We start from the raw sequence: 21,674 nt of genomic DNA, 5'->3' as shown, positions 1-21,674 counted from the left end.
TTCAGACTCTCAGGTGAGCCCACATTGTGGGCATTTACTGTGAGCACCCTGTGACCACGAGCATGACAAAAATCTCAGCCAAGTGCCTCCGCCCCAGGAGTGTGCACATTCCAAGACCTCACTCCACCTCACCCAGTAGCACACTCTCATGCATCAACTACTTCTTTATTCATGCAAGGGGAGATGTATTTTCGCTTCAAATTTCAGACTTGATGGAGAGGAAACATGGAGGGGTCTCCCACCCCCACACTTAGGCATCGAGTTCCTCCTGCCTCAGACAACCAGGGCTCTCAGTGTCCTCTGCACTCTCCTAGGGCTGTCTCAGGCATATTGACAAAACCTGTGTTTATTTTTTTTAGATTATTTTTAAAGATGGACACAATATCTTTATTTGATTTATTTTTTAATGTGGTGCTGAGGATCATACCCAGAACCTCACAAGTGCCAGGCAAGCACTCTACTGCGGAGCTGTAACCCCAGCCCCAACTGAGTTTATTCTTTCGTTCTTTTCATCCTCATAATGTTGGTAGCTATATTTGCTCATGTGGTTTACTTTTTTTTTCTTTACATATTGGAGATTCTTCAATCCCTGTGTACAAACGGCTTCACCATTACTTCTAAGGACACACTGCATTCCATTGTGTGAATAGACTATAAATAGTCTGTCAAGTTCTGATCACTTGTTAACACAAAGAATATTGCAAAAATGTCCACATGCTTCATTTATCTCCTATTTGAGTGTGCATGCAGAATGTCTATCTGATCTAATTCACAACTGCACATAAATAGACACTGCCACGTTTCGACACAGAGAGGCTGAACCTGGTAACAATCCCACCAGGATTACATGAAGGTGGGTGATGACTCACACCTCACTGCAGGGTTAACTATCACCTTTTGGGGGTCCTTGTCTATCTGAGAGGTCAATGTATCTAGGGAAATACTTCTGCCCTTTTTAGCAGGAGTGGAATGGAACATCTTCTTTAAGAACCATTTCTATTTCTGCCTCTGGAAACAATTTTTGCATATCCTTGGTCCATCTTTCTAGTGGCTTATTAAAATATGTGCTGTTGATTTGCAGGAGCTTTTTATATATTAGGGAAATTAGATTTTGTCTTTATATCAGATGATCTCAAAAATCAGCACATGTTAATATCATCTGAAGGACTGTTTATTTTTAAGTGCTTTCTTAGGAAGCAATTTCATTTTTTTAGATACGTTTCAAGAACAAAAATAGAAGAAACAGATCAGATACTTGTTTAAAGGAAGAAAGTTAATGATGATGGTAACTTAGAATTAACACTTTCCCACCTAATTCTCCAAGTCCTCTTAAAACCATGAGGAAATGAAAAGAAAACCCACCACCCCATTACTCTTTACCCAGAGGCATCTATTTTGAAAGTTTTGCCTTTGTTTCATTTATCAGGTGTCATTTTTCCCTCTGCTCCTCCTCTGTCCTGCCTCCTAATTTCCCAATTTTGTCTTTACATCAGGGTCTCAAATGTAGCATGCACAAATGTCACCTGCAGGGTTTGAACTTTCTTTTCAAACATTTTCTTGGGAAACCATTTCAAATTTACAGATATGTTGCAAAAACAACATCCACACAAACAACATCTGTGTGCACTTGATCCAGATGCACCTGCTTTGAAATTTTACCTTCATTACTTACCATTTGAACATTGCCCCTCCCTCTTTCCTCTTCTATCCTCTTCCCCTCAATTACATTAAAATAGAATTGATGGTGGGCTTTTAAAAATCCTCATGGCTTTAAGGTGATTTTCAGAAAGAAGTGGGGAAACATGAATTTTAAGCTACTGTTATTAATTTTAATATTTAACCAAGTATCTAATTCTAACTTTACAGGGACTTGTGGTCAGTAAGGAACAGGCAGAGCTGGACTGAGGCCAGTGTGTCTGGGATGGGAGGTTAACGCCTGGACCCTGAAATTCAGATTCTGCCCTGTGGCCTCATGGGACAGGGACAGAGGGACCCTCAGCATGGGCTTCACACACACTCACTCACATATCAACATACGCCTTACTGTGCCCCAAAGTCAGGAATCCCGGGTCTCCCCCTTGAGTTAGGACTCTACACATCCGGGTCTTCTAGCCGCTTACCTGCTCCATTCAGAAAACCTTACAGTCCAACCTTCTGAACCTGGAGCCCCTCCCCCATCAGCTTCACACCTAGATCTGGTCCCTCCATTCCTGAATCTGCTGCACCAAATGACACAGATAGCGGAGGGGTTCCTACCCCAGAGCAGGGCACGTGGCTGTGAAGGCTCCTCCCTCTGCCCCAGGACGACGACCCCGTGCTGAGCCTCATCACCTGCGTGGGGCTGGGCGTGTCGCTGCTGTGCCTGGTCCTGGCGGCCCTCACCTTCCTCCTGTGCAGAGCCATCCAGAACACCAGCACCTCCCTGCACCTGCAGCTCTCGCTCTGCCTCCTGCTGGCCCACCTGCTCTTCCTCACGGCCATCGACAGAACCCAGCCCAAGGTACCTAGGTGTCCCTGCCCCGCCCCGCCAGCCCAGGGGTGCTGAACTCAGGAGCCAGGCTGCAGGGCTCCTAATCAAACAGCCTGGGTTCCGGAAAGTCCAGAGGGGGTCAATGCCCATTTCACGTTGACGGATTCAACGAGAAAACGAACCCTCCTTACAACCTCATCATCTACATCTCGTGTTGCTTAGCAACAGGGCTTGCATCCTGGGGGAGTTCCTTCATTAGGGGACCGGGTAGGGTGAACTGATGCAAACTATAGAAGGCATCCATCAAGCACCAGAGGTGGCCTCCTGATTCAATCAGGAGACACGAAGGAGGCGACTGGGCAGGTGTCACGCGGCACCCCGTTTTACACCAGACACTTTTTACGAGGAGAAATAGGAGGTTTTTAATTTTTAATTTGGTTAATCGAGTCCTTTGTTTTCAGAATTTCTATTTGATTCCTTTTTAGATTCTGGCTTGATTGAAATGATCCTCCACTTCCTGTATCTTCTCCAGGTTCATCACTTACATCTTGTTTCAGCTCATTCAAAATTTTAACTAGGAGCTTTCCAAATTCTTCTCCAACATTTCCTCTGTTGTCATGCCTACAGAGTCAGTTGTTGGAGTGCTGGGGGCAGTGTGGTTTCCTCCCTTGCTCTTTCCTGCTGCTAGTAGGTCTGCCCACCTTCTGGGTTGATTATCTTCTCTGCTTTGATTCAAGGAATTACTTAATGAGCTTCTGTCTCTTAAGAGCCCAGGGATGGGTGAATATCCAGCTACTTATATTGTCATTCAGTGTGCGCCCTCAGCTTTTCCCAGGATCAGCACCATTTGGAGACAAGATACTAAGCCCTGTGAACTACAGTCACTTCTAAAATAATGTGAAAATCATAGTGCAGTAAATGCATAAGCTGCCACATGATCATTGGTTGCCATTTGTAAGTATTAGGTCCTGCCTGTCCTTGTGTGACCCTGCTGTTCATGAACCAGCATTGCAGGGGGTTGGTTCACAAGAGCATCACCACTACTGCATGAGGAACGCCACAAGGCGGCGCTGGGAGACTGTGATGTCACCACTACTGCATGAGGAATGCCCCAGGGCAGCGCTGGGAGGCTGTGAAGTCACTGGGCAGCAGGACCTCTCCAGCTCTGCTGTGATCTATGGGAGCACACACACAGCCCATGGCTGAAGCACCACAGTGCAGCGCCTGGTGCACAGCAGAATCCCCCGCCACTGGGCACAGGAGGCCTCCTGGGCCACAGCAGACCCTGAGGCTGCCCTGGGTTCTCTCTCCTCCCCAGGTGCTGTGCGCGGTCACCGCGGGCGCCCTGCACTACCTCTACCTGGCCTCCTTCACCTGGATGCTGCTGGAGGGGCTGTTCCTCTTCCTCACCGCGCGGAACCTGACTGTGCTCAGTTCCTCCAGCAGAAACAGGCTCATGAGGAGGCTCATGTTCCCTGTGGGCTACGGGGTCCCGGCCGCCATCGTGGCCGTGTCTGCAGCAGCCAGACCTCACCTGTATGGCACCCCTGCTCGGTAAATGCGGACCCCACTTGTCCTTCTCCTCTCGCGCATGTCCACGGTCATCACTTGAACCAAAGTAGCATTTTGAGTATTTTAGAGCTTAAGATGCACAGCGACACTAACTAGTAACCCCTAGGGCATCTTTCCTGTGGAAAATTATAGTAAGCATTAATTAATTAACGAAGTCTCTCTCCTAGAAATAGCAAATATAAAAGCAAAAGAAATGCTTAGGACTTTTTTGTTTTCATTTAACCTACTTTTATCCAAATCCCAATTCCTCAGTGGCGAAAGTAGAATTGATTTAAATAATCAAACTGATAGACAAAGATAATCACCAAACTTGAGATTGTGGTTACCATGGTGACAGGAAGGATATGCAATCAGAAAGGGAGAGAAGTCCTCATCTTCTCCCGTGAAAGGTCTTATTGCTTAAGCTCACATGTCAGTCCTAGGGATTTCATTATAACAGTTATAAACTTTAATGATGCCGAACAAAAATGTTTTAATTACAAAATTAAAATTAAACATAGTGCCATAGGTAAGATTTACAGGGTGCTTATTTCATGCCAGGTGCTTCTCTATCCACTTTTATATGTATTAACTCAAATAATCCTCACTTCTCTACTTACAAGTAGATGTTCTCATTAGCCTGATTTTATCAATGAGGAAACAGAAGGACCATTTAGTTAAGTGCCCAAAGGTGGCAAAACTAGCAGGTATCCACAAACTCAAGTTTGTTGCTGCACTCTCCACAATAGCTGAGGCACAGAATCAGCAGAAGTGCCCCCCACAGATGAATGGAGAAAGAAGAGGTGAGATACACACACACACACACACACACACACACACACAATGCAATACTATTCAGCCTTAAAGAAGAATAATATTTAACATTTGCAGCAACCGGGATAAAACTGGAGGACATTATATTAAGTTAAATGAGCCAGGCACAGATACACAAGTACCACATGTTGTCTCACATTTGTGGAAGCTAAAAAATAAATCCACCTGAAAGTAGAACAGAGTGAATTCAAGAGATCCAGAAGGGTGCAGGGCAGTGGCAAGGAAAGTAGAAAAGTGAGGTTGGGATGAATCAGTGCACACGATGGGCCTGGGTGGAAATACCATGCTGGGCTCCTCTAATACAGACAATTAATATGTTCATGGGCGAATTTAATCTTTAAAATGCTGCATTATGAGTGAACCTTGAAAACATCATGCTAAGTGAAAGAATGTAGTCATTAAATATCACACATTTCATGATTCCATTATGTGAAATGCCAAGAAGAAACAAATCGATAAGAGAAAATAGATTCCTGTGGCTGGGGGCAAGGTAAGGGGTGGGAGCAGGAGGGAGGAGCAGGTGCTGATGTGCACATGTTTCTTTATGGATCTGTGAGAATGTTCCACAGTTAGGTTGTGGTGATGGCTACACAGCACAGTTTTGTTCAAACAAAAACTGTGCAGTTCATTTTTCTGCATTTTTATTGGTGCTTTATAGTTGTACATAATGATGGGATTTGTTGCTACATATTCGAGCATGCACACAGCTTGACAATGTAACAGAAGTGTGCACTTTCAATGAGTGAATTTTATGGTACATGAACTCCATGTCCATAAATCCATGAAAGAATTCTTGTCATTGGGTAAGTTTAGCAGCAGAAAAAAAGCAACTTATTGAATGGAGCAAGATGAGCCCTTAAAACGATGTCAGGTTCACAAGACTCTCAAGCACTGTGACCATGTTCACAGTCTTCTGCCCTGCTCCAGAGCTGACTACCTCAGTAACACCCTCCCATCTTCATGTCTCCGTTAACATGTGATTTCCTTGGGGAATTCTCCTTAACCATCTTAATCCCACAGACACAGATCTTAATATGCCTCCAGGACTCATCCTCGGAACCTTCCATTTTGGTTTTATTGTTACAATGTGTCTACAGTGTGTGTCCTCCTGGAGGTGAGACTTGGGAGATATACAACCCTGTTTACTTCCTTGGTATCTTCAGAGCCAGACAGAAAGCCTACCACCCAGACACTCAATGTTTGTTGAGGAAAGGGAGGAAGAGATTGAAATAACTGCTCTGTGTCTTCAAGGATCAATGCACTTATTGTCTCTGTTAATTTTTCATTTGTACTTTTTAGATATACATGCAGTAGAGTGTACTGTGACATATCACACATACAGGGGTCTTGCTTCCCATCCTTGTGGTTGGGCATGTGTGGAGTGACTCTGGTCGTGGACTCCTACATGAACACAGCAAAGTGATGTTGTTCTCTCTCTTGCTCAGGTGCTGGCTCAACCCAGAACAGGGGTTTGTGTGGGGCTTCCTTGGACCTGCCTGTGCCATCTCTTGTGTGAGTGATGTCATCAGAGTTCCTTGCTGTCCACATGAGGGTCACTAGAAGGGCAGGATATTAAGGATGGTGATAGAACAGGACTATCCCTGGATTGTTACGGGTTGGGTTGGGTTTTCCAAGACTTCTGCATCTACAAATTCTAACGCTATTGTCAAATAAAAAAGCTACATGGGCTACAATGGAGAGATAAGAGATTTAAAATTTTATTCAATAAAACATTGCTGTGTGGGATTTGGGTGTAGCTCAAAAGCAGAGAGCTTGCCTGGCATGCACTAGGGTCTGGGTTCCCTTCACAGAACTGCAAAAGGGAAAAGAAGATATTCATAAACCTCCTGCGGTTTCTTTTGGGGGGGTTCTTTTTAGTTATACGTGAAGGTAGAATCCATTCTGATACAATTACACAAGCATGGAATATACCTTATCTAGTTAGGAGCCCATTCTCGTGAATGTACATGATGGTGGGATTCACTGTGATGCTGTCATATATGAAAATTATGTCAGATTCATGCTGCTGTCTTTCCTTTGTGGTTTCTTGAAGGTCAATTTGGTTTTCTTCCTGATGACCCTCTGGATTGTGAAGAGCAAGCTGTCCTCCATCAACAGAGATGTGTCCACCCTCCAGAACACGAGGTGAGATGGACAGGGGACAAACCCCACAGAGGTGGATGATGCCCAAGAGCAAAGCCATGTCTCTGGGCAGCCCCTCTGGGTTGCCCATAATTAATACAGCTGCCCTTCTATGCCTGGCATCTTAGACTCGGGGCTCTGCTGCTGATGTCCCAAAATGCCTCCAACTCTGATCCCAGCTTGGGACTCCCTCAGCCTCAGGAGGAATTGGCGTTGGCTGATCAGCAATGCTTGGACTCTTTTTCAGTTCTTCCACAGCAAGAGTGCCAAGAGCATTGTTGTTCTCCTGACAGTCGCCACGTCTCAGGCTGCACTCTTGCCCCACCCTCAGCTCAGAATCCTTCCCACCCTTTAACAAAATGTTCCTCCCTGTAGAAAAATAGTACTCCAGTTCAGTCCGCCAGGGGGCGGGGTTGTTCCTTCACTCAGCATCTTGGGTAAAATTCTTGGTCTTTCTTCTGGGTTCCTCTGATTAACCTTTCAAATTTTAGCATATCATCCATTTAGTTGTATTACAACTTGAACAGAGCATACGATTAATGAAAACAGAAATTTTGTCCTGTGTTTGTTTTCTAAGATCCGGCCTCACTGTGTTTCCGAGACTGTGTGACCCTCTTGCCTCAGCCTCCTGAGGAGCTGGGGCTACAGGCGTGCATCCCTGCCCCCAGCTTCTCTTTGTGATTCATGTCCAAGCCCTAGCACAGGGCATCTTCAGTTACACTGGTTAATGAAATTAGGGATCTTCATGGAAAATGAGTTTTTGGAACTAACCTTATGCAGTATCACTGTCCTGGACCCAAAATGGCATTTCTATTGTGGGTTATCATTGAGAGTAAAGATCAGAGTTCAGTCCAAGAAATCGCTTAAAGGGGAGAGTAGGTGCATCCATGGGTGGAGAGGGGAACAGCCTGATTTTGTTGTGGGTGCATTATAAGCCTCCATTCTCCCCCAACCTAGGGTGCTGACATTTAAAGCAATGGCTCATCTCTTCATCTTGGGCTGCACCTGGTGTCTGGGTGTCCTGCAGGTGGGCCCCCTGGCCCCCGTCATGGCCTACCTCTTCACCATCGTCAACAGCCTGCAGGGCGTCTTCATCTTCCTGGTGTACTGCCTCCTCAGCCAACAGGTACCCCTGCCCAGCTCCCACCCATGCCTCCCCACCCGCACCCCTCTCTGTGAGCCGAGCCAGAGCATGGGTTGCCTCAGCAGGTCCGGGAGCAGTACAGGACATGGCTCAAGAGGATCAGGAAATGGACAACTGAACCCGAGTCCTACACTCTGTCTAGCAAGGCTGTGTCCGACACCTCCAGACCCAGCACGGTAGGGTCACTCCCTCCTCCCAGAGCACAAGTTCCCTGGTATTTGCAGGATTTCTCTCCTCCTGTCCACACACCATGCTTCCCCTGTCTCCTGGACTCCACCATCATGCCTGCCTGTGCACTGACCTTACATGATTCTCTCTCCTTCCCTCCCACCAACCTCCTTCCCACTTATTATCATTGTGTTCTCACTCTTATCTGAAGACCTAAAGACCCTGGTGAAGACCTTAGGCTCACCTGGACAATCCAGGATGATTTTCTCATCTCAAGATGCTTAACATGCATGATCCCACTGATATGTGAAATGCAAACATTGATCTCATAGAAACAAAGAGTAGAACAGTGGTTCCCAGAGGATGGGGAGGAGGGGGTGGGAAAAGCTTGATCAGTGGGTACTAAGTTACATTCAGGAGAAAGAAGCTCTGTGGTGTGGCGCACAGTAGGTCACTAGACCACAAAGTGCGCTGTGCCTTTCCAACAGCTCTGAGGGGCTGGGGGCGACTCAGAGGGAGGGATCTTGCCTGGCATGTGCAAGGCCCCAGGCTCCATCCCAACACCAATCTCTTTAAAAGACAAAGAAAGGATTTTGAGAGTTTTTACCACAAATAATAAATGCATGTTGGAGGAGATAGTTATGTTTAACCTTATATAAACACTCACACTGTAGATAGGCAGGAAAACATCACATTATACCCTTAATATGTGCCAACTAAATAGATTTAATGTAAAATTAGATTTTTTAATCTTTAACATACTCCTTCTTGAGAAGTTCCTTTTCCAGGCAGAGTAACACTCACAGGCTATGGGGTTAGGGTGTGGACGTCTGTGGGGTCTATTTTGTCTATCACACCAATTACATAGGTTGGGTTTCTCTCTCATGGAGCCATCAAAATCTGCCTGAAGATTTTGTAGATAACTGAATAGATTCACCACCCCCTCCCTCCACCACAGCCCTAGGAATGATATACACATTGAGGAAAAGAAAGGACAACTTTTTATCTAGAAAATAGAAAGTCATCAGATAGGGAACAAAGGCTTCTGAAATTCAGGTGGTCTGATCAGGTGTTTCTACCATCTTGGGCACTGGACCATGAACGTCCACTCTGTTGGTGGCCTGATGTCATTTTATCTTCCCTTAAATGGGGCATCTCCAGGGTTTCAGTTCCTGGACTCTCTTCCTCTCATTTTGGAATCCCTGCCTTGGCTCATTTAATAAAAACAAAACATTTTGTCTTGTAACCAGTTCTGAATAATTTTCTGAAACACAGCATTCATAAGGCTCCAGTGAATCAGTCTCACTTCTGAGAAAGTCCAAAATCAGCAAAATGAAATCTCATGTGGCCTCTTGATCATGCCCTGATAAATCCATTGGGCAAGAAAATTATGTGATTGAAGTGTGTGTGTGTGTGTGTGTGTGTGTGTGTGTGTGTGTGTGTGCATGCAACATCATACCCCATAAAGGTAGATGATTATTATTTGTCAATTGAAAATTTTAAAAATTAGGGAGGAAGATGGTGGCTAAGACCCTCCAGTGGTCATCCCCCAGGCACAATGGCTTAATAGCTATAATTTACAAACTCGTTGTGTATTTTGGGGGTGTGCCCCATGAATATACAGAAAATAAAATAATTACTGCAATAAAGGAAATTAACTTACCCATCATCTCACATTCTTGTTTGTACAGCTACAATCTCTTTATCTAACAAATCTTTTCTTTCCCTTTTTAAATGGAACTTGAGTTATTTTCAATAACCTTATGTCATTTTTCAATAATTATCATTTCAGAATAATTAGAAAGATCACTGGAGCTACAGCCTCCTTCCCCATGGAAAATCTGAACCACCATTTTTTAGCCATTAGGACAGGACAAAGACTCTGGGCTGTGTGTTTCAAGATATTCATGGTGTTGGCCATGTGAAGGGATTCTTGGAGGACATGACTGACATTCAACTCCCACAGAACCTGAAATCTGTCCATGCCCGACATGGTGCTGAGCAAAGTCAACATCCAGATGCCATCTGCAGCCCAATTCCTCAGTTTCTCTGTTAAACGTTCTTCTACTGCCCCCCCTTCCTATGAGGCCTCTTCCATGCAAAAATTCTAGAAGAAAGCCAGCCTCCCAGGAAGCTCACAACCACAGCATTCAAAAGGAATAGAACTTGCCTTAATTTTTTAACAAAAAATAAAATATAAACAGAAGAAAATATAAAAATAAAATATTGTGGTGCCTACAAGAAGAGACCTTGCTCTATGTGGGATGTGGGCTTCTGAGGATGTGGAAGGCTCCCCAGAATGCCATATTCCACTTCAGATCTTCATAGTCGTGAAGTAGTGGCCAAATTTCCAAGAATTTTGATCCCCAGATAATTTCCTGACAGACATGTTAATAAGTAAGAAGTAAAGATTAGGAGACAAGACTGGGAAGTCAGGGAGGTGGGCCAGGGAGTACAAACAGCACCTGCAGATATTTGCTAAGAAAATTACAAAAAGACTATTTTTAAGTCAGGACCTAAGTGACTGTGGTCCGTGCCTCTCCAAGGAAGGAAAAAGCCCCAATGGACATTTTGATTGTACAGTAGGCTTCATGGACACCCCATGGACACTGCGTGCATATGCTTTGTGACTTTCTACTTGTGCTAATTAATGCAAGTACTGGCTGCTTTGTCTTGTAGTGCTTCTATAGAACGATCAGTTGTCGTTTGGTATCAGGTTAACATAGACTAGGAAAATTCCTTGGCACAAGGAGTTTCATGTGATTCCCAAGACTTTATATGCATTGCAAATAGGTGTGATTTCAAAATTACTGATGATTTTTCTGGGTGATGAATTGGGTGAGTCAACTTCTTCACTGATTGGTCTATTATACTTTTTAAATAAAAATTAACCAAGCCTATAGAAAATGTGGCTTCCTCATCATTAATGGGAATTATACAGCCCCAGCTTTTAACATTTTACCTAAATGGTGGTTATTACCAGGACATTTAAAAGTGAAGGGCAAAAGTCATTCCAAAGACACCTGAGATCAGGAAGGCTCTGACCAGGTGCAGGGGAGTCGCCCAGGTCCAGTCGGGTTTGGGAACTGAATCTAAACAAACACTTCACAGAGGAGGACATACAATCAATCAACAAGTACACAAAAAGTGCTCACTATCTCTAGCTATCAGAGAAATGCAAATTAAAACAACTCTAAGACACCATCTCACTCCAGTAAGAAAGGCAGCCCTTATGAAGTCAAACAACAACAAGTGCTGGCGAGGATGTGGGGGAAAAGATACACTTGTACATTGCTGGTGGGACTGTAAACTGGTGCAGCCAATTTGGAGGGCAGTATGGAGATTCCTTGGAAAGCTGGGAATGGAACAACCGTTTGACCCAGTTATTCCCCTTCTCAGACTATACCTAAAAGACCTAAAAAGAGCATACTTCAGGGACACAGCTACATCAATGTTCATAGCAGCACAATTCACAGTAGCTAGACTGTGGAACCAACCCAGATGCCCTTCAACAGATGAATAGATTAAAAAATGTGGCATTTACACACAGGGAATATTACTCAGCATTAAAAAATGACAAAATCATGGAATTTGCAGGGAAATGGATGGCACTAGAGCAGATTATGCTAAGAGAAGTCAGCCAATCCCTAAAAAACAAATGCCAAATGTCTTCTCTGATATAAGGGAGGTGACTCAAAACAGAGCAGGGAGGAAGAGCATGAGAAGAAGATTACCACAAAACAAGGAAAAGAGGAGGGAGGGAAAGGGAGGGAGAAGGGGAATTGCGCGGAAGACGGAAGGAGACCCTCATGGGTACACAAAATACATATATGATGGTGTGAAGGGAAGAAAAAGAGAGAGAGAGATAAGTGTCACAGTAGAATGGGTAGAGAATAGTGATGGGAGGGGAGGGGAGGGGGATAGGGAGGGCAGCAGAATACAACTGACACTAGGATGGCTGTATGTATACACATGGATGTATAACCAATGTGATCCTGCAATCTGTACACGTGGAAAAATGAGATTTCATACCCTCTTGAATCAAGTGCATGATGTGTCAAGATCATTGTATTGTCTTGAGCAACTAATAATAAAAAATATATAAATAAATAAATTAGGTTTGGTGACTGGGTTTTCCAGCAGGTGGTGGCAACAAAAGGGAACTAGGGTCACTAAGGAACCCCAGTGTGACCCACAGCAGAGGAGGGGCCACCAAGCCAATGCCTCCTAGAGCACTGGGTCCACGCCCAGGCAGCCAGGGTCCTGAGGTGGCCGTGGACTTGCTCTAGCTGCCGCTTCTCCCCTGGGGACATTGACTTTACATGGAACCAGAAAACCACACGGGGACTCCAGGATTTCTCCTCCAGGGACTTTGAGAAGCCAGAGATGCAGTCGGTTCTCTCTGGGCTGTTCCTGTCCTTGTACCTGGTGACCATCTTTGGCAAATGCTCATCATCCTGGCCACCATCTCAGACCCCCACCTGCACACGACCATGTACTTCCTCCTCTCCAACCTGTCCTTTTCTGACCTCTGCTTCCCATCCACCATGGTCCCCAAGATGCTGGTGAATATCCAGACACAGAGCAAGGCCATTACCTACGCAGGCTGCATTACCCATGCAGGCTGCATCACCCAGATGTGCTTCTTCACCATTTTTGGACAGCTGGACAACGAACTTCTTACTGTGATGGCCTATGATCACTTCGTGGCCATCTGCCGGCCCCTGCACTACACGGTCCTCAGGAGCCCCAAGCTCTGTGCTCAGTTCTCCTGAGCTGGGTCATCAGTGTGCTGGGAGTCCTTCCTGAGAGCGTGAGTGGACTGAGGCTCTCCTTCTGCACAGACGTGGAAATCCCACACTATTTCTGTGAATTCCCTAGGTCCTCAAGCTCGCCTGCTCATACCGTCATCAGTAGAGTCATATTGTACACAGTGACAGGAATCATGGGGCTTTTCCCTCTTGCTGGGATCATTTTCCTTTATTCTAAAATTGTGGCTTCTGTCCTGAGGATCTCCACAGCAGGAGGGAAGTGCAAGGCCTTTTCCACCTGCGGTTCTCACCTCTCAGTTTTCTCCCTGTTCTATGGAACCTGCCTGGGGGGTCTACCTCAGCTCCACAGGGACACGTGCCTCCTGGACAGGGGTGTTGGCCTCCACCTGCACACCCTGGTCACCCCCATGGTGACCTTACAGGTTTTCAGCTTCTTCCAGTTTTTGAACAGGGTTATCGAGCAAAACCAGCGTGTCCGCGTTCACACTATCATTCCTTTTAAAACCTTAAAAGAATTTAAAAATGCTTGAGGTACTTATGGTCCTAATTCCCATTTATAAAAAGCTTGCTCAACTCAGTTTCCAAAAACCCCTTCTGCCCAACGACTGGGTGTCCATGGCCAGGGCTTGTCTGAATGGCAGCGACTTCTCTGGGGGTCTTACTGGACCAATTTTTGTACTGAGCAGTTTGAGAAAAACAGGAGACAGAATCTTGAGACCCCTTTGGACATGTTGATGGGAATGGGTGAATTTGCAGATTTAGAGACGCAGTTCAACTATGATTTGGTGGTTTATGATCAGAATAATTCACGGGCAAACAAGGCCTGGCAGCCAATTTCTTCCCGAGATCAGCCTAATCTAGTTTTACTAAGATAAATCAGGGCTCAGAAGAACTATTCTCCGACTTCCTGGCATGCTTGTACCATGCATCTCACAGGTCCTCGGGGGACTCAGGTGCCTGAGTTGGTTGGTAAGCAGCTACCATTGGAAAATGCAGGTAAGGCCTGCTAGGACATCCTCCTGCTTCATAGGGAAAAGGGGACCCTCTCAGAATTTGTTCGCATTTGTGCAGACGTTGGCCCAACCCTTTACCCTCACCATGGCTTTAAAGCAGGTACTGCAGCCTCAAACCCAGGGACACCATTCTCATGGATGTTGGTAAAGATGGTGCCCCAGCACTTCTGTTCCACGAGCTTAGGTCTCTGATGTACTGAATGGCGGGAATTTTGAATGGCACACGATCTATCACCTCCAATCCCTATGAATGGTGCGAACTTTGAATGGCCACTTCTGATCCCTGAAGTGGTGCAAACTCTTGGCCAATAAAGAAGTAACAACCCACTTGCTCTGCTCTCCCTCACCCCCATGAAGACCATAAATATCAACACCCTGTTCATGCTCGCTCACTCGCACTCTCTCTCTCTCTTCCCCTCTCCCTCTCTCTCTCCCTCCCTCCTTCCCTCTCTCCCTCCTTACCTCCCCCTCTCCCTCTCCCCTTCCCCCCTCTCTCTCTCCTCCCTCCCCCTTCCCCTTCCCCTTCTGCGACTGGCCACTAAGGTCAAAATCTCAGCCAGCTCAACAGTTGCTTCAGCTTGTTGAGTTTACAGAGCTTTTCCACCATTCCTACATTGGTGCCAAAACTTGGGAGGGGATCCCCCTTGCTGAAGGCAGAACCCCATTCCCAAACTCCAAGCCCAACTTTTCCTGTTGCAGTCCACTCCTCTGGTTGCCTGCCTGACATCCACTACCGACCTGCAGATTGGTGAGTTTCCCCTCCCATGAGCGCCTGAACCCTAACTCACCAGAACCAGGGAATTGGCCATTGAGTGTCCGGCAATTGCTCTGAGTGTTTTGGGGGGAACGCACCCCACTCAGACCCATCAGGGTTGCGATGGACCCCAGACGCTCTGCTAGGACACCCCTGGGAACCGACCGCCTGGGACGTAGATGAATTCTCCCATTGTGACTCCTCCGTCTCCTCCGTCTCCCCTCACTCTCTGCTTCCCAGGATGGGTTAGCGCAGTTGCTGCAGCCTGTCTCATCTGAGTTCTGACCGTTACGCCCGGAACTCCTTCCAACAGTCTCCTTCTGACTGTTTGGTTCCACTCAAGAAACTCTCCTGACGTCAGGTTGCCCCCGGCCTTGGCCCTATTTGGGTCCCACAGATCGCACTTCCCTGGTAACAACAAGGCAGTGCCCTCTATTTCCCCGTGGCATTTGGCTATTTGGGGGACACCCACTTGACCCTCAATCTGCTCGGGAGCTTCCCTGAAGCTCTTTTTGGCCCTGGTGTTCGTTCTCTCTCTCTCTCTCTCTCTCTCTCTCTCTCTCTCTCTCTCTCTCTCTCTCTCTCGTTGTTTACTTAGGGTTCCACATTTCCCAAGGGAAGAAAGCTATCACAACCTATAGAAAAGGTCACACTGCAGCTGAGCGACATGTCTTCCACAGCAACAGGCTCTTTAGCCCAAGTTTGGGGGAAGGACTTTGGGGGAAGAGAGTTTTGGGGAACTACCTATCCCCTAGGTAGTTCCCCAAACTACCTAAGGGAACTACCTAAGGGAACTTACAGCCTAGTGAATGGAAAGGACCAGATCCAGTGATTATGTGGGGCAGAAGTCATGACTGTATTTTTCCAGAAGGCGCTTTTCATCCTATTTGGGTACCTGAAGGCACCATCAGGCATGGAGGGACCTACGGAAATTGACGATACGAGCCACATAAATGTTTCAATTCCAAGGGAGAGCTAAAACTCCAAAGATGAGGCTTGCTGCAGGAATACCCTGTTGGGCTGTCAGGTAAAAGGAAGCAGGGAGGAACCTACTGGACCTGTTTTCCAGATCCACCTCTAGTACACCCAGCAGTGGACTGGAGAGTCCATCCCAGTAATTACTCATGACTCATATATGATGGGAGGATGCACAGACACTCATATTACCCCAATCATGTGACTGGATTTAATGATTTTGACTATAGCGCCCACCTACCCTTGTGTTGGTCCCACTATAAACATGCTGGCTGTCTAAACGTGTCATTTGAGGAAAAGACAACAGTTGGGAGACCCAGACCAAATAATCATATTGTTAATGAAGACCCAAAACTTTATATTAAATCAATTACTAAAATGGGACTTTCTCATAACAAACCAGTCATCTCAGCAGAATGTCCACGAATATCTCATTGTCCTAATCAGTCTTCGATAGAAATTGACACCTTTCCAAAGTGGATAGATTAAATAAATACCTTTCCAGTACAACATAAGGTGTCTAGAAAGAGTGGGTCTATTTTGGATGGGTCTCCTAAAACTGACAAAAGGCAGTTACACAAGAGAACAGCCATGACCCTGGAGGATTTGTTAGCAACTCCTGAACTTCAGCGAAGGTGGCATTCAGAAAGATGTTTGTCACTCAATTGCTTCCTCAGAATTCCTACATTTTATTGACAAACCTTTACCAGAATTTGTGAAAAAGAACTCTAAGGAAGGTTCGTCTTATGGCTTATGAGCCTAGTTCAATCTCCTTGAGTTTTAATTGCTGGAAATGTAAAATTTAAATGGAAAGATGAAGGCTATCTTGCTACATGTGGGAAATGTAATTTAACTCAATGTGTCACCAGATATAATACAGGAAAAAGGACGCTGACACTCCATCAGCCCTCATTTGTCTTATTACCAGCTAAGATTTCAGAGTCGTGGTACATTGATGCTGATTTTCAAGTCTTACACAAATACGCACCCAGTGAGCCAGACCTAAACGTCCTCTTGGGCTCATAATAGCGGGAGTTGTTGCCTTGGTTTCTTTTATTGCTTCAACTGTCACAGCTTTGGTGACCGTATCTCAAAATATTCAACAAGCAAACTTTCTTAATAATTTGGCTCAAAATACTTCAAGGCACCTCATAATCAAATAGATGTTGATTAAAGGATTGAGACTAAGCTAAATGACTCAGAGGCAGCTGTCATAAATATAGGTAATGAACTTTCAGCTTTGAAGTTCAAGGAAAGACTTAAATGTCACGCTAGCTATGAGTATGTGTGTGTTACTGAGGCCAAATACAATGCTTCCCAAAGGGACTTGGAGAAGGTTAAAGATGATTTTGGGGGTCTTTGGTAAAATAATAATAACAACTTGGATCTTTTGGAGCTCCATCACCATATTCAAGATATACAGGATAGTAAGATTGATTTTGGGGACCTACTTCCTTAGCTAATCAAAAATTAAAAGAATTAAATGGCTTTAGCCCTGGGAACATTCTTACACTCTGCATGGTATATTCTTGTATTGTTCCCTTGCTATTAATTCTCTTTTGTATTGTTATTGTAGGATGGCCACCCTTAAAACAAGGATTCGGGGACTCAAACTTGAGTGACCCATCACCTGCTTTTTTCAAATAAAAAAGGGGAAATATTTGGGAGGCCGCAACAGCATGTGATGAGCATTTTTCTTTCCTGATTGGTGAGGCTCTGTGGGTCACTTCCCGTGATCTGGCCACATCAAACTGTACATAGACTGAGTCCCAGATCTTGAAAGTTGTAAAAACGTCACCTAATGTGTCTTCATGCGTGGGCGTGCCTTCCTACATCCCCAGGGATCAAGTTACCTTACCTGTCCTGTAACCCGCCCCTCTTGATCTTTATTGGATGGAAATTTCTAAGAGAGTCTCCCAAATAGAGGACCACTCCTGAACCGGCTTGCTGTCTCTCTTGCCAGACTCTTCTGACATTCCTCGCTATCCCATTTGGGGAGCTTCAGGCCAGGGGTAGAGGAGCCTTCCCGGGACTTGAATTAAAGGTAAATTGTGTGTCTGTGGTTTATTTGATACCTTAGGAAATTCACTACAGTGACCCTTAGTTGAGCTGCCCAGGCTGGTCAGGTTGGCAGCTCTATTTTTAAAATTACTTTTCCTTTCTTTAGATCAGGATTTTGGATCACAAAAACTATTTGAGCTCAGGAGGTGATAGTCATGGACCCCAACTGTGGGGAGCCACTCTGAATGCCTCAAACCTTCCATCCTGAAGTGAGAGACTCTCACCAATCACTACATTTCCTGGTGACTTGGCATTGTCCCAATTCAGGAAGTTGAGGGCCTCTCTTCAGATGTAGGTGACACCCCTTGGGTTGAATTACAATTACCTGTCCTGTGTAACCCTGCCCTCTCTGGCTTTTTTGGGATAGAACTTTCTAAGAACAAATTCCCCCCAATACAATCCCACTTCTGAACGTGCTCGCTCCCTCTCGCTTGTGACTTTCTCTTTCTCTCCCATTTGGGGAACATGAGGCTGAGAGTGGAGAAAATCTGGGCGTGATGACTAACTGGAAAATTTGTAACCAGATCTCTGTGGGGCAAAATCAGAGAGGAAAACAGTTTATATTTTTGATGACAACAAAATTTACTAATTAGGGGCTGGCATTGTGGTTCAGTGGTAGAGTACTTGCCTAGCACGTGTGAGGCACTGGATCAAGCCCTGCACCACATAAAAAAAACTAAATAAACAAAATAAATGTATTGTGTCCAACTGGGGCTAAAAATATCTTTTCTAAAAAAGGAGAGAGGAGAGAGAGAGAGAGAGAGAGAGAGAGAGAGAGAGAGAGAGAGAGAGAGAAAAAATATTTTAACATTTATTTTTGGTTTTCGGTGGACACATATTTATTTTAGTTTTATGTGGTGGTAAGAATTGAACCCAGTACCCTGTGCATCCCAGGTGAGCACGTTACCACTTAAGCCACATCCCCACCCCTAAAAATATCTTTTTTTAAGTGCATGAATGATATTTTATGGATTTGAACCAGAAATAGTGAGACACAATGGGGAAATAATTTGCTGTGCCAAGAAACATCTCCCCACTTTCACCCCCTCGCACTTCCCCATCCTCTACATCTGCAGCTTGTTCTGTGAACACTCCTCCTCCTCCTCCTCCTTCTCCTCCTCCTCCTCCTCCCCCTCCTTCTCCTCCTCCTCCTCCTCCCGACACTCTGCCACAACCTCCTCCCACTTCTGTTCCTTCCCCCCAGGTCCCTCCACTTCACTTTAGTTCACCTGCCAACCGTTCATGCACTAATGCAGCACCTAAACCACAAGTCACCACATCTCATCACCCGACTCACACTTCACAGGTTGTGGCCCCACTTCAAGAGGTCACCAGGCCAGATGGGATTTTTAAGGGTTTATTCTCCTATTTCAATGCTTGACCTTTCTCAACTAGAAAAAAATTTTCTGATCTTATACTTCAAACTGTTTCTTATATTAAAGAGTTTCTATATTAGGCCAAGCCTACAGCCTCACCTTTCATGATTTTTGATTCTGTCCAATACAATCCTCCATGAGGAAAGGAGAAGGGTCTGGGGCCAGGCTAGGGCCTATGCACACCAGGTTCATCAAACTGATGTCCACCATCCCCTAGGGGCCCAGGCAGTTCCAGACCAAGACCCCGTTGGGTTATAATGACCCTCAAGACCTGGGACGCAGGGAACACCTCATTACCTGTCTGATGGCTGGCCTAAAGGTGGTGGCATAAAAGGCTATTAACTTTGATCAACTCCAGGAAGTTATCCAGGAGAAGAATGAAAACCCCTCGGCCTTCCTAGATGGACTAACAAGGCACTAACTAGGAACCTGAATCCCCGGATGGGAGGCATCTTCTTATGACCTGTTTTTTCTCACAAAGCTACCCTGAAATATGGGCAAAGCTAAAAACAATTATAGAGGGTCCCTTGACTCCTCAGACGGAGGTGCTGGCCATGGCCTTCAAGGCCTATCACCACAGAGATGAAAGAGCAAAATGCCAAAAATATCAGATGTTGGCCCAGGTGTCACAGGGCTCCTTCCAACCTATGGACAGGGGGACACAACAACCCCCACAACGAGGAAGCCCTGGGCCCTGCTTTAAGTGTGGTAATGGAGGACACTGGGCTAAGGCTTGCCCTAACCCCGGGTCACTGCCCAGACCGTGTCCCAGGTGCCAACGTCTTGGCCACTGGGGATCAGACAGCCCCAATTCCCGGAGGGGAGATGTAGTCAATCCCCCCACCAGTGACTTGCTGGGCCTGGCAACCAAGGATTGACGGGGCCCTGGGTCTTCTGTCCCAACCTATTCAGTCACCGAGCAGGAACCCAGGGTGGTTATCTGAGTGGATGGGCGTCCCATAAACTTTTTGGTAGACACCAGGGCTACAGTCTCAGTTATGAGAGAGTTTTGAGGAACTACCTATCGCCCCAAATCTCTGATTGTCAGGGTAGGGGGTCAAATCACCATCCCACTCAGAACTCCTCACCTTATCCTTTTCACACCATTTTTAGGTTATGCCTTAGTGTCTGGTCCCCTTGCTGGGAAGGGATATATTATCCATCTTGAAGGCCTCCAAAACCTTACCCTTATTGTCCTCCCCTACTCATATCTTCATCAGGGCTTTACTTCCCAACAAAGAAGAGACTTTACCTCTTTGTGTCTGGTGTAGAGACCCCAACGACCACCAGAACACACATTTTCCCCTCCCCTGTAAAAGAGTAGATCCAATTGTATGGGACACTGAAACCCCATCCTCCGCAAATTGCTCTCCCATGGAAGTGCATCTTTAAAACCCTAACCACTTCCCAAACCAGGCCCAATACCCATTTCCAACTGCCACTCTTAAGGGCCTAAAGCCAATCATTCAGAGCTTATTAAGAAACTGGTTCCTCCATCCCACACACTCTCCATTCAATACCCCAATTTTAGCAGTAAAAAAGCTTAATGGAACATAACGTTTGGTGCAGGATTTAAGGTTAATAAATTCTTCAACCAGGCCCATACATCCCCTGGTTCCAAAACCTTCTACTATCCTTTCCTCCATTCCTGCAAACTCCTCCTGTCTTTAAGTTACTGATCTTAAAGATGCCTTCTTTTTGATTTCACTATCTGTCTCTTCCCAAGACATATTTTCCTTCACCTGGACTGATCCAGAAACTAGGCATTCCCGACAGTTAACCTGGACTGTCTTGCCCCAGGGGTTTTGAGACAGCCCACCTATTTTTGGACAAGTACTCGCTGGAGATCTTGAGGATTTTTGCCCTCTGTGCCCCAAATCCACCCTCCTACAATATGTTGATGACCTCCTCCTCTAAAATTCCTCATTAGAAACCTCAAAGTCTGACTCAGGCATGCTGCAGTCTGGCTGGGCACAATTCAGGAGCCTCTTGTCAAAAGAAATGAACTTTATTTTTAGAACACACAGGCCACACCACACAGATCTTCAGGAATTCCCTCAGAGCCCAACTGCCACCACTGGCTTCCCACAAGCCTCTCAACCTCCCCCACTCCTCCTGCTCTTGAGGCCGATTGGCTGGGTCGCATGGGCGGAGCAAAAAAAAAGTCCCCCAATGAGCAGCTCTGTGGTCTGAAAGGGCGGGGAAACAGCCCAATGAGCATCACCACAAATGAGCCAATCAGCTGGCAGCTAGAAGTTTGCTGGGGCCCCTTCGGCTGTGGCTCTCAACATCTCCCCCTCTCTGTTTAAACAATAAGCATATGGCTTAGGGACCATGCCTGCCTTAGGTTGTCCAATACTACATATAGTCCATACCCATCATCAGATGAGCTAACCTCAAGGCGTCAGCCTCCT

General features: G+C 45.8%; 1 protein-coding gene across 1 annotated transcript in view; it reads left to right on the top strand.

The window, feature by feature from the left end:
- LOC308643235 (adhesion G protein-coupled receptor E2-like) overlaps window positions 1-10,542 on the top strand; it is a gene marked incomplete at its 5' end in the record, with an annotated part of 47,129 nt that extends 36,587 nt beyond the window's left edge. The window contains 7 exons of the mRNA XM_081283148.1: window positions 2,303-2,500; window positions 3,789-4,024; window positions 6,301-6,367; window positions 6,909-7,000; window positions 7,955-8,123; window positions 8,207-8,317; window positions 10,102-10,542. Coding sequence (XP_081139274.1) covers window positions 2,303-2,500; window positions 3,789-4,024; window positions 6,301-6,367; window positions 6,909-7,000; window positions 7,955-8,123; window positions 8,207-8,317; window positions 10,102-10,110 — 882 coding nt within the window. The 3' untranslated portion in view covers window positions 10,111-10,542. The remainder of the gene's footprint in view (window positions 1-2,302; window positions 2,501-3,788; window positions 4,025-6,300; window positions 6,368-6,908; window positions 7,001-7,954; window positions 8,124-8,206; window positions 8,318-10,101) is intronic.
- Window positions 10,543-21,674: the final 11,132 nt, after the last annotated feature.

This window comes from Spermophilus citellus (genome assembly GCF_964194105.1).
Source record: "Spermophilus citellus genome assembly, chromosome: 3".
Taxonomy (NCBI): Eukaryota; Metazoa; Chordata; class Mammalia; order Rodentia; family Sciuridae; genus Spermophilus; species Spermophilus citellus.
The sequence above is the reverse complement of the archived record's forward strand: the minus strand, read 5'-3'. Positions and strand labels throughout refer to the sequence as shown.